The 16,277-nt window shown below is 31.8% G+C and overlaps 1 protein-coding gene across 1 annotated transcript in view; it reads left to right on the top strand.

Moving 5' to 3' along the window:
• Positions 1 to 8,905: 8,905 nt before the first annotated feature.
• The window catches only part of LOC140450171 (plancitoxin-1-like), a 54,353-nt gene continuing 46,981 nt past the window's right edge, over positions 8,906 to 16,277 (top strand). Inside the window, exon 1 of the mRNA XM_072543626.1 lies at positions 8,906 to 9,054. Within this exon, the coding sequence (XP_072399727.1) occupies positions 8,957 to 9,054 (98 nt within the window). The 5' untranslated portion in view covers positions 8,906 to 8,956. The remainder of the gene's footprint in view (positions 9,055 to 16,277) is intronic.

The raw sequence follows: 16,277 nt of genomic DNA, 5'->3' as shown, positions 1-16,277 counted from the left end.
GTATTCTTGCCATTCGTTTTCTTTGATTTGACCGATCTTGATTTTCTTTGTCTTATTTCTTTGGAGCGACTTTAAGATGCGCCATGACTCTGAATTTCTCGTTCCTCCTATGTGCTGTTCTGTCTCTGTGTACGTTTTTTCCCATCTTTAATTTTTTTCATTTGCCACTTTTCTTTTCACTTCTTTATTTTTTTTTCTGTATAGTTCCAAGTCCTCATAGTTTTTTGTGTTCAGGTATTTTATATGGAGTTCTTTTTTCTCTTTTATGCATGTTAGTGTGTCTTCGGTTAATTTCGTAGTTTGGTGGGTGTATTTTTGGTCCACTTCTCCAAGAGGTTCTAGGGCTGCTGTCTTCATGCAGGTTTTTATGTGTTCGTATGTTTGTTCTAATGATTCATACCGAAACTCTTCTAACTTTTGGTCCAATCTTCGCTTATATAGGTCCTTTATTGAGTCTTCTTCTAATAAATTGATTTTGAATTTCTTTTCTTGTGTTGAGTACGTATTGACAGGTGTAGCTAGAGCCGTAACTTGGTCAGACTCTCCCTGGGTCGGTTTCTGTTGGGTCCATATAAAGGGGAATTCCATCCACGCGATTACTAGTTTGTGATCTGTGCCACATTCTGCGCCTCGCTTTACTCTCACGTCTTTTATTTTTATCGAGCTTTCGTGGTTTACTATAACATAATCAATACTAGACCTCAATTTTCTTGTTCCTTGTGTCCAAGTGTTTATTTTATTAATGCTATTAGTAAATTCAAATCTAATTAATTCTTCCGTATCTAAATACACGTCTTCCTCAACAGCAATTAAATTAATTAATTCAGTATGTTGATCATTAAAACTAGTATTGATAGCTTCGTAATCTTTTGCAGCAAAGAGAAACCCTGGAATTAATGAAGCATCAACTAACACTTCATCTGCCAGCTTTTCCATTTGTTTAATTTTACAAATGTCAACGTTTCTCAATGCACGCAAACGAACAATTCTATTTGAATTTCTGGAAGACATTATTATTTATAGAAAGAGAAATTTATGTAACACAAAGAACCTTTAAAGAATAATCTCAATAAATTCAGTATGTACTAGTATAGTATATATATGTAATACTTTTAAAGTTATGAAACTCAATAAGTATTAGTAAGAATAAATATTTATTATATTTAAGTATGTATAATCGAGCAAACAAAAAAAAACACTCCAAGTATTATTTAAACAAAATCAGTATATTTATTTAATTGTAACTAGAAATATACGCATAAAATATTTTTAAAACCAAAGGGCTCAATAAATATTGCGTTTTTAAAATTTCCTTAGTTATTAAATAATAATAAGTTTAAGTTATTTAAATAAAATATATAATCTTATAAACCACCCTGTATTTAAATAATTCTAAATTGTAGTAGTCAAAAAAATTTTACGTGATTTTGGAGACTTTTGACCGCTTAAGGCTTATCTTTAACAATAGGTCAGGTACTAGCCTTACTTGGGATTAAAGGAGGTGATTGCCAGATGTGTCATACTGGTTACGGATTTTTAAAGGATTTTAAACGAACTTTTGAGAAGCTTTGCCCAAATATTTATATATAATTTGATAGCGTTTTTAATTGAATAAATTACTTTAAACTAATTTTAATGTGGATCTGAAGGACCAAATGAACGACTGTAAATTCTATAAGAGAAACACTTGCTCATAAATGTTTATTTAGGTGCTGGTATTACTTTTATGCGAAAATAAGTAATATGTAAATTTATCAATTAATATAAATACTGTGTGTGTATGCAATCAAATTACGGTACCTGTGATGTTGATGTAACACTTATTCTTCTTCCACAGTGCACTGGGGTTGACTCGGATGGGACAGAATCTTCTTAAAGCCGCGTCGTCAGGTTTACACAAAAAAATACTGTTTTTTGCGCGCTGATTTATACAAAACTGTCACTTTGACTGAAGTGCGTGTCGTCTCGTAGCTTCGCTTCCCTTAACTTAAGTCTCATAGGGAGTTGTGTACAGGGCCGTATTAATTCACGATTATAAGACATACACACACGTTAATTAAAGAATTAAATATAAAAATAAAATAATAAAAATTATTAATAAAAAAAACTAAGAATATGTGTGGAGGGACGTAACAATTTAACCTAGCCAAGTGAGCTGGGAATGCACCGTGATTAGTTTTCAGTCGTGTAATTGTGACTGTCAACTTCTTTGGCATTGCATATTTGAAAATATAGGCAACATCTTGTGGTAAGGTAGGGTGGATAGTATAATATTGATTATTTAAATTCGTTGCTATGTTTTTCCATTTCTCTTTCCAATTTATAAAAATTTTGTTGTAATAATGTTGTCGTAAGTCCTCCAATGTGAATATGGGAATATAGAGTCCAACATGGGTCGCATCTTTAGCAAGCTGGTCAACCAGTTCATTTCCCTCGATACCAATGTGACTTTTAACCCAAATAAATTTAATATCTTTACTATATGTTTTATTTTTAATAGCACAAAGAATAATATTATTTTTATGTTGAGTAATATCTGAGTTTAATACTTAATGATCGATAATGAATCTGATAATATTACTGCTTTATTTAAATTGTGTGAATCTATAGCCAATCTAATGCTTTTTCGATTGCTACCGCTTCAGCAGTATATATTGAACAATGTGATGGAAGTTTAATTTTCAAAGATTCGCTTTTATGTGGAATGTAAACTGCACAACCTGTGGCACCATCCTCTTTTTTGGAACCATCGGTATACATTATTACGTGATCATTATAGTCACTCAATATGGATTTAAGTAAGACAAAGTTTATTTGTGGGGATTCTGTGTACTTTGGTATAATGACTTTTGGTTTATTTAATGTTACCTGAAAATTAGCTTTATATATTGCCTCTTTTTCCTTTGCCATAGATATTAGAATACTCATTAGTTTCTAAGAAAGCATCAGCAAGCGGAGGAGAATTTTTTATGTGCCAGTATTTATTTGAGAGGTTTTGAATAGATAACTCACACAGTTGGCTAAGTAGATTATTATTATTTAATCTTAGCTTCAGGATATGTTTAATTGCCATAATTTCTCGACGATTTTGAAGAGGGATTTCATTACTTTCAGCAAGGAGTAGACTTCATGGTCCCCAAGCATATTCTTAGACATTTGAACTGAATGCGGTCTACAGTTAATAAGCACATAAATAATGCAACCATAGTCTACAATTAATAGATCGCACGTAGGCTCTGTAAAACATCAGTGCAACTTTAGGGTCAGCACCCCATCGACGATTTAAGGATATTAATACCTTTTCCACACCTATTTTTTATATATTCAACATGTTTTGAACATAAAAGTTTGGGATCAAGAAGAATGCCTAGAAGAAGAAAGATATTTGTATTCTTTGACAATAGGTATATTATATCCAGACAACTTTATTTTGTCAGGCGTACGTATCCTATGTCTAGTGAATATCATTGTGGCTGATTTGTCAGGGGAAATGGTCAGTCCATGATTTCTTACCCAGTTATTAACGTTTTGCATGATGAATTCCAGAGCCTCCAGGCAGTCAGTATACGAGTTGCGCTCTGTATAGATGCATATGTCATCAGCGTATTGGATGCAATTGATTGTGTTGTCAAAAATGCCATGAATACTTGCTGAAAATATGTTGAACAATAACGGACTTAAAACTGATCCTTGTGGAAGACCTGTATGAACAATTATATTATCGTGTAGTTGGTTTAAATAATCTTTAATATATATAACACGATTATTATAAAGATGAACAATAATCGTCGCTATATTTTGAGGTAATCCTATATAATATAGTTTTTTGTATAACATGGGTAAATTAACAGAATCATATGCCCCTTTTAGGTCTAAAAATAAACAAGCAAGATAATTGTTTCTGGAAAACGTTATTTGAATGTCGGTAACCAAATGTGATATTGCATCCAGTGTACCAACACTAGTAATAAATCCATATTGTGTCCTTGGAAGGATACTATAATTTTCTATAATCCATTCTAATTGAGTCTTAATAAGTCTTTTAAATGTCTTGCATATGCAAGACATTAATGATATCGGTCTGTAAGAAGACGAGAGTGTTTTATCTTTATTAGGTTTAAGAAATAAAGAGACAACTATTTCTTTCCTATGATCAACATCTTCCATTGAAAAGCCAATCGTTGAAAATTGTTAGTAAACTTTACTTAGCTATAAGAGGTAATTCATATATTATGTTATAAGTAATTTGATCGCGCCCTGGAGCCGAGGAATTTGAAGACTTGAGTGCAGCCTCAAATTCCTTCATATCAAAACTTTCCTGAAAAATATTGTATTTACAAGTTTTACTGTTATCCTGAATAGGAAGGTCAACATACGGAGGAGCAAATTTGTCAAGCAACTCTTCTATTAGTTCATTTGGCAGGGGATATCTTCTTGTACAGTCATTTTTATTCACTAGTTTATTAACAAAATTCCAAATTTTACTGATAGGAGTATTTTTGTTTAAAGTATTCACAAAGTTAATCCACGAACTTTTTTGTTTGTTTGTAAATAGAAGTTTACTTTTGGCTTGAATTTGTTTGTATTTAATATGGTTTTCAAAATTTGATCCTTCTATGTATCTTTTGTATGCAAGTTTTCGTGAAATGATCATATTTTGGTATTCATAATCCCACCAGATTGGAATTCGAGATTTTGGCGGTAAGGAATTTATGATATTCATAGAAAATGAGGCAGCATCGTCAACTGTCTTTAACAGGAAGTCAAAACGTTCCGCTGAAGTGATATTATCGGTTATATTTTCAGATAATGTTTTTTCTATGACATTTAAAGATATTCCAGTTTGCTGAAGACTCTTTCCATTTAGATGAAGGAATTATTGTACATGGGTGATATTCCAAGTCGATGGTGATTACTATAGGTAAGTGAGTTGAACCCAGAGTATTGGGAACAGGATCCCATGTGGTGTATCCAATTAGATTTGGTGTAACAAGGGATAGATCCACCATTCATTAGGTTCATTAGGTCTTGTTACTTTGGTCGGTCTACAGTCGTTTAGCAGAACTAAATTACTGTTATCTAGCGCGTCCACTCTACACTTGCCCTGAGCGGAATCCTTCAAGGAACCGCACCTACTGTGGTGTCCATTGAAGTCCCCACCAATGAAAACCCTACCACTAAATCGAATTAAAAGTTTTTCTCAATCTCTATAATTAACTATTACTTTGGGTGGTTAATAAATGCAAACTATTAACAATTTAATTTGTTCTATAAAAACTGCACACGTTTCAATACCTTTATTAAAGTTTTTCGTTACATTAATTTCAGCAAAGCAAAGGTTATTTGATATGAGGATGGCTACACCACCGTAACCATCAGGTCTATCGCTTCTGATGACGTTGTAACCTGTTAAACCAAAATTTTTATTTTTAGAAAGCCATGTTTCATTAAGCAGAATGACATCAGTATGTTAAATGTCTTGTTGTTCCCCATCGTTTTTAATATCTGTTAGGTTGATCAACATTTTTTCAATTTCTTCCTTTGTATTTTTTTGTAAGTTAGGTGAAAATATTTTAGGGTTAATTTTCTTGATAATATTTTCTATGAAGGCTGGAATTTCATTGATTATTTTACATTCTATTTTTTCTTTATAAGCCATAAACTCGTCTCTGTAGGGATTAGGGATTATAGACTGGGATGAGGTGTTTGTAGCATTGGAAAATTTTGGGAAAGTTGGTGGGTTTTTGACCGTAGTAGGAGAGATAGCTTTACGCTTGTTTCTTGTATTTTTAAAGGTAGGTAACTAGGATTGCTTTTGATTTGTACTTTCAGGGACGTTAGGGGTTAAGGCAGGGAAATTTTGTATAGAATTGAGGATATCGAATCTATTATTTGTAGTTACCTTGGCATATGACGGATTGTTAGCTATGGTTTCTGCCTCTTTAAAGGTAGCGTTTTCTAAAGGCATTATTGATTTGATTTTGTATTGATGTTTAAATGCAGGACACTGTTTAGAGAGTGAGTTATGTTCAGTGGAGTTGCAATGTCAACAAAATAGGGAGTTAGAGCATGATTCATTATTATCATGAGTTTGACTATATTTTTTACAACGATTTGATGTTGATTTGCTTGCCGAGCAGTATGACCGAACCGAAATCAACTAAAACACTGAACAACCGGATATATATTGTTCACCATTAAACCTAACCAAGTCTAAATTAACAGTCTTAGGAATGTTATTTCATTCAAATGTCAAAATTATCATCTGGCGAGCAACAAGAATTGTTTCATTATCCGAATCAATTATTTTCCGTTTTAACCTTTTAACTTCGACAACATTTTTATCTGAAACAATATTTTCTAAAATATACTTTTCATCCAAAAACGTATCGACTTCCCTAATAATTCCCGTTTTTTTAATAAAAAATGATAGAATATACGCTACAAGTTTATTATCCTTAATAAGCTCTGTTCAATTAGAGAATTCGCGCAAGTATAAGTTTTAAAAATTACTTTTACCTTATTTTTGCCAACAGGTTTAATGTCTAGGACATCGTGTTTAAAATATTGGTTTTTAAATAAATAATGACCGACACGTACTGGCGATAAGCGGGACAAGTTTTTGTCTGTAGAATACCCTGAATCATTTGTTTTATATCTGTTATTTAAATTAATATACCTTTTGTCTTCCGTATTAACTAATAATGTATTATTCTGGGGTGGCTCAACACCACCCCCCGATTCACTTATAATAATAATTAATTAGATCCTACCTTTTTTGTAGATCGGTTGGTTTATTATCAGTAGTAATACCCCTAGGACATTGATAACAGACGAGATAATTTCATGACAATTGAAAGCTCGTTCCTTGGTAACAGCACGAAGCCGAAGGCTGAGATTATGAGGCATTCATCAATGTCCGAGGGATATTCGGCGGATAATTTTTCGAATAACTCAACATAACGAAACATTAACTTAATTTAAGTTAACATTAGATTCGTTGTTTGACATTTTGAAATTTATTTGGATGAAGTTGTCAAACTCGATCGTGTTGTCATAGGGATTGAAAATTGCACTGAATGCAATTATCAGTCTAATGTTGACATGATTGGGTGAAATTGTTCCACATGACACAAAATGACGAAATTTGAATGGTTGTTAGAACAGTCGAAAAATTATCAAATTAAATACCTATTAATTTGATAAAGCATTAGTTAAGGACACCGGCACAGATTATCGTTATCGATGTTTACCTGTTCACTGTCCAACGAATGCTTTAAACTTTGGATAGAATTTAAAATTGAAACTAACGTAACGAAAGACTAAGGGTGACTATTGGTTACAGCATTAAGGGAGTACAGTCATTTTGTGCTTGATATCGGTCCAGTGTCTTAATCTGATGAATTCCATCCCAGTTCTCTTGCAACGGATAGTATGTATATGTAAATCTCTTCGCTTAAATTAGAGATCAAAGACGGATTAGTGGTAGATATTGAAAAGTTGGAGGAAAATATGTATTTGGACGTAAATATTGACCAGACATATTAGAAAGAAACAGATTCAACTTTGTCAATGGCAATAGATATGCTGTAAAATAGGAGTATATAAAATTATGATTGTAACAATACAACACTGAAATTTTTGTTTTCAAAAATTTCCACAAAATTTATTATAAAAACTTATCACTACAGCTATTTCGGCAGAGTGCCTTTCTCACTTTCTAACAATAAATTTTGTGGAAATTTTTGAAAACAAAGTTTTCAGTGTTTTATTGTTACATAAAATGAATTTCCATCAAGTAAAGGTCGAATCCATCAATTATGTAAAATGATAATTAATACATACACATCGTCGAAAATAGATTAGAAGTGTAGTAAAGAAATGTGAAAACAGTTCACAACAGTACGACTCGATTATCTCTAATGTTTCGACCGAAATGTCGAATCTAATAACTGATTCTTGAATGAACTTTTTCATTTAATCTATATCACACAACATGTATAACGAATATTTTATACTAGCCGTCATATCCAGTTTAAGGACTCCTGCTTTATATTTCTTTTATTTATTTAGCGTATGGCTACACATTACAGTTAAGATTTTTGTGTATAAGTAAAGAAGACAATACATTACAAAGGTATATAAATATTAGTTGGCTATTCTGATATCGCAGATTTTTACAGTCCCTATTCTGATATCGCCGATTACCTAGTGGACAATGGAGGTTGTTGCTGGTAGAAGTGGAAATTAAGACTCTTTAATGTTTATCTGTACACAGGTTGCTACACCGTATACTCTATCTTAGGTTGCACCAAGTATATCATAGTCTGGGATTTTTCCTCTTGAACTCAATTGACCTTCGTTTTCTGTGTATGTTTTTCTTGTATTACATATTAGATCAATATCATTTTCTTTTAAAAATATGTGCAGAATTTGGCATTTTGCTCTACTTATGCCTCCTATACTAAGTTGGCAAACTTGTACACTGGCTCCAAGTTCTCTTGTCAATTAACTTTTAGAAGCTCCATTTGTTGGCAGTGATATCTTAAACAACTTTGTAAACTGTGATTTCTTTCTGTTAGGTGATCTTGTGAATGATTATCTGTTGCCTCTTGTGCGTGTTCATTTAGATAACCCAGGGTGCAAGTGCAGTATTTTACTGCAGACGCTAACTACTTTTACGCCCCTTTTAAAAATGATTATATGAATTAGATATAAACAAAAAATATTTTAAGCAGCTTTTGACACTAGAGTCCTAAGCTCCCTCCACAAATTTTGACTAGTGACACTTTTAATAAAATACAATAAATTTCCTTAAAACAAAACTTGGTTACTACGTCCCTGACTGTTCTTTGTATATCAGAAGTCATTGTTCATATCTTATAACAATTTGTATATATATATGAATCACATGCGGTAAAATTAATCATATCACATTTGTCACTTTGATCTCGCAATGTCGTTACAAATATTATTTCTCTTTTGGTTGTATTTTATCGCGGGAAGAACAAATGCTCTTAGTTGTAAAGACGAAAACAATCGTGATGTAGATTGGTAAGTTATGTTTATTCTATTAATATCTAGTTTTACAATTTGTTTATTAGTTTACCTGGTAACATTGTAATCTCCGACATTTATTTAATTAGAAAAGAATTATTAGTGTTAATAAAAAGTTCTTATATTTTACCTTAATTTCTGCATCTTAATCAAGATGCAGATGCAATTCTTAATTAAGATTCTGCAAAAATTTGTTAAAATTATCTTCAGTTTTGACTCCTATAGAAAGTTCTAAACGAGTTTATTTAATAATAGTAATTTGCGAATATATTTTTTTATGAAAAAAAAAATAAAATAAACAATAGGTAATACATTTTATAAGAATTCTTGCTATATACTATTCTTTAGGGCATATTGACTATTAGTCGGTTTACAACGTTCTTCGACGTCTTCCGATTTCCAATCTCCATCTTATTCTATTGTTCCATAGATCGTCCTCCAGTTCTCTTTCTCTGATTTCTTTATCAACTCCTTCTCTTCAACTTCTTCTAGGCCTTCCTGGTCTCCGCCTACCTCTTGGTTGCCATGCAAGAATTTGTCTTAGTATTCTATTCTCCGGCATTCTCCTTACGTGTCCGTACCATCTGAGTTGTGTCGTTTTGATGTCATCAATAATATTCTGTGTAACCCCAATGATTTCTCGGACTCTCTCGTTTGTTATTTTGTCGCGTCTGGAGATTCCCGCCGAGCGGCGCCAGAAGTCCATTTCTGTTGCTCTAAGCATTTTCTCTGTTCTGTTTTTAGGGGCCACACTTTGCATCCATATGTCCGATTTAACCTGAGAAAATACGAAAGCAACTTCTTTTTTACCTTTATGTGATATATTTGGCGCTTGATACGTAATCTCTTACAACAGATGTTTGAATAGTAATTTTACCGATTCTCTGAAACAACTGTAAACATGGGCTACTGGTTAATCCACAAGAAGGTTTCCAGTCGAAGAAAAGGGAATTGCTTTGTTTTGCAATTACCTGAGGTTACTATGCTATTTGATCTATTTATGGCCTGATACGCACAGGTTTTTTTCTGTTATTTGTTTCCAGTTTCTTAGAGTTTATTTGAAATCATTAAACAACCTTGACTTAGACCTTTTAAATCAGTTTGGTGTTGTCCAAGAAGTTGATGGATTTATTTACTGCTGGTAATTTCTGATCTTATGCATATGGCATGTATTTCTGTTTAAAACTAGTTAATACGTCTCCAGTTGAGAGAGCCTCAAATTCGACCATGTTACTCACTTTTTCATTTCGTGTATCTTTAATCTCATTCCATTCATTCCATTTCAGTTTAAGTAGTTTGTGTTTTGGTTTAACAACTTCAAATTGGGTGTCTAATCAAACTATCATGGTGTCTGATTGAGGTACTAGTTGCTGTCTGTCTTTACCATTTATCCTATTTTCCAGTAATCTTACTCTATATTATGTTAACATTTCGTGAAATATATGGCAATAATTTATATGAAAAATTTGGTATTTAGTTTAATAAGTGCCAAAAGATAAACCAAATATACAAAAAAACATTTAAAGGTATTTTATCACCCAAGCACTACTTATATACCGGAAGTTTATATCTCAATATTATAAAAGGTATAGTTTTTCCTTAATAGTTTCGTTGGTATTTCAAGAGCAAATAAAATATTCATTACGGCATATTTTAAATTAAAATATTAGATTATCTATTTAATCTGAATATAATAAATTTTATTGTTAATTATTCTAAATTTTAATCCACTCCACTTTGTCTTAGCGACAAAGATATTAAATTATCGTTTATTGAAAACAAAAATAATTTTTTTATAAAAAATTAATCTCTCGTTTGTCGAAATACTCAGTGAAATCAATATTATTTTGCATATATATATATATATATATATATATATATATATATATATATATATATATATATATATATATATATATATATATATATATATATATATATATTGATATGATTGGTGTTTATAGAAATTAATTAGATATTAAATTTAGTTATTTTAATAAGTTATATACTAGAGAATTTTATAAAATAATATTTATGTGAGGGCATTTTTAAGAAATTAGCATATAAAAAGTATTTTTTTATATAATTATAATGTTGTAAATATATTTAAGTGAGCCATGTGACTAGGCAACCAGATATACATACTCTGAAGTGACATTTAAGGAATGGTTGTGAATATAAGTGGGGTTATAATAATAAAATGTGTAGTTTATTAAATTAGAATGTTAAGTTAATGATTTAAGTGTATATTCTGATCTGAAAAGCCTAAATGTCAACACAATTATTAATAGAAAAGTATGGAATTCTCTAGATCACCGGAGATGGCCTTGTTTGCGAAATGGTTTGTTCCAGAAAATTCAGACATGTATTTAATAGAACAAATGGAACATGATTTCTTACCAGATGGTTCTGGAACATCCAAAAAGATATAAATACCCGGTGATTTGGATTCAGAAGTGAGTCAGTCAGAAAGTTTAGTAAGAAAGTCCATTCAGTTAGTCAATCAGTTATGAGTTTTTTAGTATGAAAATTAGTTAGAGGCAGTCAATCAGTTACAATTGTTCAATATAGTGAGTTAAATCAATATTAAGAAACAGTATAAAGAAAATAATATTAAAGATTAAAAATTATGTTATGTATAAATGATAATTGGATAATGGAAGAAGTATTAATTGAATATTAAAATTAAATAATATATGTGGTGATTGGATATTGGTATATAGAAAAGAAGAATAAATATAAATGCTGTTTGCTGGTTTGCTTGGTGGTTTATAAATGCTGTGAAGAAAAATATCTTAAATTGGTGGAAGCTGATAATTGGAAAAAGTAATTTCATAAAAACAAGGATAACCGAAGCTGAGAAGAAGACATTTGAGTGGTGATTATAATCTATATAGTGGAAAACAGTTCATTTAGGCATTCAGTGACAGAAAGGTACAAAAATTTTGTTAATATAATTTAGTTAGTGTCATAACAATTTCAATTTTGAAGATAGTTTGTTTAAATTTAACATTGTCTATAGAATTTAATTAGTTTCATAAGAATTTCAATTTAAAGATAGTTTATTTTAAATTTACATTAGCTAGTTTAGATATATATGTGTGTTTCATAGTAGATCTAATAAAGATAATTTAAAAAAGTACTTACAAACTAATTCTTTGAGAACCGCGATAAAAACCCTATATATTATTAAAAATACTCATTGCTCATCATTCAAACAAACAATACATCATAACAATATATATATATATATATATATATATATATATATATATATATATATATATATTTAATTTAGCTTTACATGTCTCGACAGCGTAGGTCACTGACACAGGTACAATTTTATTACATTACATTACAAGAATATACAGTAACATTACAATTAATAAAGAAATACATTAAATATTGGTACAATTATTAATTATCAAATTCTAAACTACGTTTCTTCTTCTAAATATCCTGATAAAGCTTGGTTTCATAGAGGAAATTAGTAAGGTTTTGGAATTGATCTGGCGAACTGAGAATATTTTGTAGGTTTTGACTCAAAAGATTATTTTTTCTTTCGTTGTTAAAGTGGGGACAGTCTACGAGAATATGTTTAACAGATAGAATATTACCACAGTGTGTGCATGTAGGTGGATCTTGGGAAGTCATTAAATGTTTATGAGTTAGTCTTGTATGGCCAATTCTAAGTCGGCGAATTAAGATTTTGTTTTTTCGTGTCATGGAAGGAAACTCAAGCTTTTTAACGCTGGGATGGATGTCACGAAGCTTGGAAGGGATTTTATTTCAGTGATCTTGCCAAGACATTTGGATAATATTTTTAAAATGCGACTGTAAATCTGTATAAAGTTGTATGTTTTCAGTCTCCATATTAGAAGACGAGGCTTGTTTTGCAAAGAGGTCGGCTAGTTTGTTACCTGGGATTCCTACATGAGAAGGAATCCAGATCATGGTTATGGATACTCCCATTGAGATTAAACTATCGAAAGAGTTTTGAATAGCTTGAACCAAAGGATGTACTGTGTACATACTTTTGAGAGAATAGATAGACGCTAAAGAGTCTGTACATATTACTACTTTTTTATATTTTGGAGATTGTGTAAGTTTGTAGCTTGGAGAATAGAGAATAATTCAGCAGTATGTATGCAGCAGAAGAGCGGAAGATTACAAGATGTGATTAAATCGGTGTTTGAAGTTACAGCACATCCAACAGCTGTAGAACTCTTAGAAGCATCTGTGTATAAAATTTGGTCAAATCTGTTGTTAGCAATTAATTCTTTAAAGGTTTGCCTTAGAAATTGTGGATTTGTCTAATGCTTATCATAATTAGTTAACGAGAGATTAAAATCGGCTATCGATTTATTCCAGGGAGGTTTAGGTGATATTAATATTGGAGTTGTGACTGAAAGATCGATATTATTCGGATGTGGTGAGAGATACTGTGGCATAGACGAAGTTTAATAGGAGAAGGAGAGTTTAAAAGTTCATTACTTAATAATTTATAAGCTGGGTTTTCGGTATTAGCTGAGATTCGAGACGAATATTTTAAAAGGAGTTGCTGGCGACGTAGCCAGAGGGGAAGTTCATTAGCTTCTCTGTATAAACTCTCTGCAGGGCTCGACCTAAAGGCTCCAAGGCATATTCGAAGTGCAGTGTTGTGTACAGAATTAAGAAGTTTTAAATCTGATGGGCTAGCTGACATATAAATAAAACTGCAGTAGTCTATTTTAGAACGAATAAAACATCTATAAATCTGAAGCAAGGAGTCTTTGTCTGCACCCCAATGATGATTGGACAGAGTTTTTAATAAGTTAAGATTTGTCATGCACTTAGTTTTGAGATCTTTTAAATGGCATTTCTAAGTAAGTTTACTGTCGAATGTGAGTCCTAAAATCCGCATACTCTTTACTGTAGGTAGACAAGTACCATTTATAGTAATTTTAGGAATTATAGTACTAGCTGTCCTGCGAGAAAACTTAATGATTTTTGTCTTTTCAACAGAAAAGTTAAATCCACTTACTGAAGTCCATTCAAGCAATTGGTCAGTAGCATCCTGAAGTAGTTTGCAAGTGGCAACAGTGTCTTTGCCTCGGCAGAAAATTATTAAATCATCTGCGTAGAGTGCAAACTTGACGGGAAGATCAATTTTATTACATATATCGTTTAAAACAAGAATAAAGAGTGTAGGACTCAATACCGACCCTTGGGGAACGCCATCAGTTTGTTTGAAAGTCCTAGAGATTTTGCCATTTTCTCTTACGTTAAAGGTTCTATTTGTTAGAAATTGATTAATAAATGAAGATATATTTCCAGATATACTGTACTCCTCGAGTTTAGCTATAATAAGAGGACTATACAGAGTATCGAATGCTTTTTCGATATCAAACGAAACAGCTATTAGGTCTTGTTTGCATTGAAAGGCGTTAATGATTGATGTTTGGAGGATTGCTAGATTGTCTGCTGTACTTCGGTGTGATCTAAAACCTGATTGTGCCAAATTTATTATTTTATATTTTTCTAGAAACCACAGGAGTCTTTTATTGATCATTTTCTCCATAAGTTTGCACATTGCACATGTAAGAGAAATTGGTCTGTAGGAATTTAGATCAGTTGAAGGTTTGCCTTGTTTTTTAACAGGAATTATTATGGATTTTTGCCACAAATTTGGAAATGATTTTTTGGTCCACATTAAATTGTAAATTTCCAGCAGTTTAGCTAGGCTAGGACTTGAAAGATTTTTAATAAAGATAAAAGGAATGTTATCTGGACCTGCAGCAAAAGTTTTGCAACAGAACAATGTGTCTGATAATTCTTGTAATGTTAACGGCATATTTAGAGAAATTTGATCGGATTTTCTGCTATCAGATAAACTGGAGTTTAGATTAGTAGACATGGGAAGCTGCCAATTTGAAGTAAGTCTATTAGTTGCTTTCTTATGAAAAGTTTCACCTAAGATGTTAACAATTTGTTGACTACAAGTGACTGTGCTGTTTTGAGTAAGTATGGCAGAAATTTTTGAATACGTTTTCTTTCCTGTCATGTGTTTAATTTTTTTCCAAATTTTGCTAGAAGGAGTATCAGTATTTATGGATGAGACGTGTTTTTTCCAAAAGTCTTTTTTGCTTTCATACTTAGATTTGGCTCTCAGTTTTTTTAAGGTAATTAAATTTTCTTTAGTACTGTCTCTGCGGTATTTGTTTAATGCTGCCTTACTTGTTGTAAAGCCAGAGAGCATCTTTCATTCTACCAAGGTGTTGTTTTACGGGACGAAGAAATTGCTATTTGTCCGATATTTGCTTCAGCAGCGGAGATTATACAGTTATTGAAAGCGCCAATATTTTCATTTGCATCTTCTGATAACTGCAGCTGATTTAATTTGTTTCAGTATATAATCGAAAGCTATCCCAGTTGGCATTAGAAATGTTCCATTTTTTAAAGGGGTCGAAATGTTTTGCAGATTTTTTAGATATTAAAATAGGATAATGATTACTGTCATAAAGATAGTCAGCTGGTTTCCATGTGAGGTTAGGATATATTTTTGGGTGGGACAAACTTAAATCTATTGAGGAGAATGTACCAGTAGCAATATTAAAATGAGTTTTAGAATGATTATTCTTCATACAAGTATCGGTAATATTTAATACATTTTCGACAGTCTTTCCTCGGCCGAAGGTTTTTTCAGAACCTCACAATGTATTGTGGGCATTGAAATCTCCAACAAGAATGAAAGGTGAAGGAAGTTGGTATATGAGGTCCACTAAATCGGCTTCAAGTAAACTATAATTTGGAGGAATATAAATACTACAAACTGAAATTTTGTTTGGACACCAAATGTTAACGGCGATAGCTTCTAGGTTTGTGCAAATGGGAAGATGTGTGGAGTAGAGATCATTGGATACGAATATGGATGTTCCACCGCTAGCTCTAAGATAGTCAGTTCTTAAGAAATGATATCCTACAAAACCATTTAGAAGTCTTTTGTGGTCAGATTTGAAATTTGTTTCTTGTAAACATACTATGTCGGCAGTAGTATCAACGATTAACTTTTGAAGGTGTTCAAGTCTAGGGTAAAACCCATCACAATTCCATTGAATTAGATTGAAAGTTATTAAAAAGGGGATTTTTGGGAATGTTGGGAGGTATTTGAGAGATATTCCTCATCCAGAGGTTCCAGTGATGACGGGGAATTTATGCTCACTGTGTCTGCTGTGTCAGAC

This window comes from Diabrotica undecimpunctata, chromosome 9 (genome assembly GCF_040954645.1).
Source record: "Diabrotica undecimpunctata isolate CICGRU chromosome 9, icDiaUnde3, whole genome shotgun sequence".
Lineage (NCBI taxonomy): Eukaryota > Metazoa > Arthropoda > Insecta > Coleoptera > Chrysomelidae > Diabrotica > Diabrotica undecimpunctata.
The sequence above is the reverse complement of the archived record's forward strand: the minus strand, read 5'-3'. Positions and strand labels throughout refer to the sequence as shown.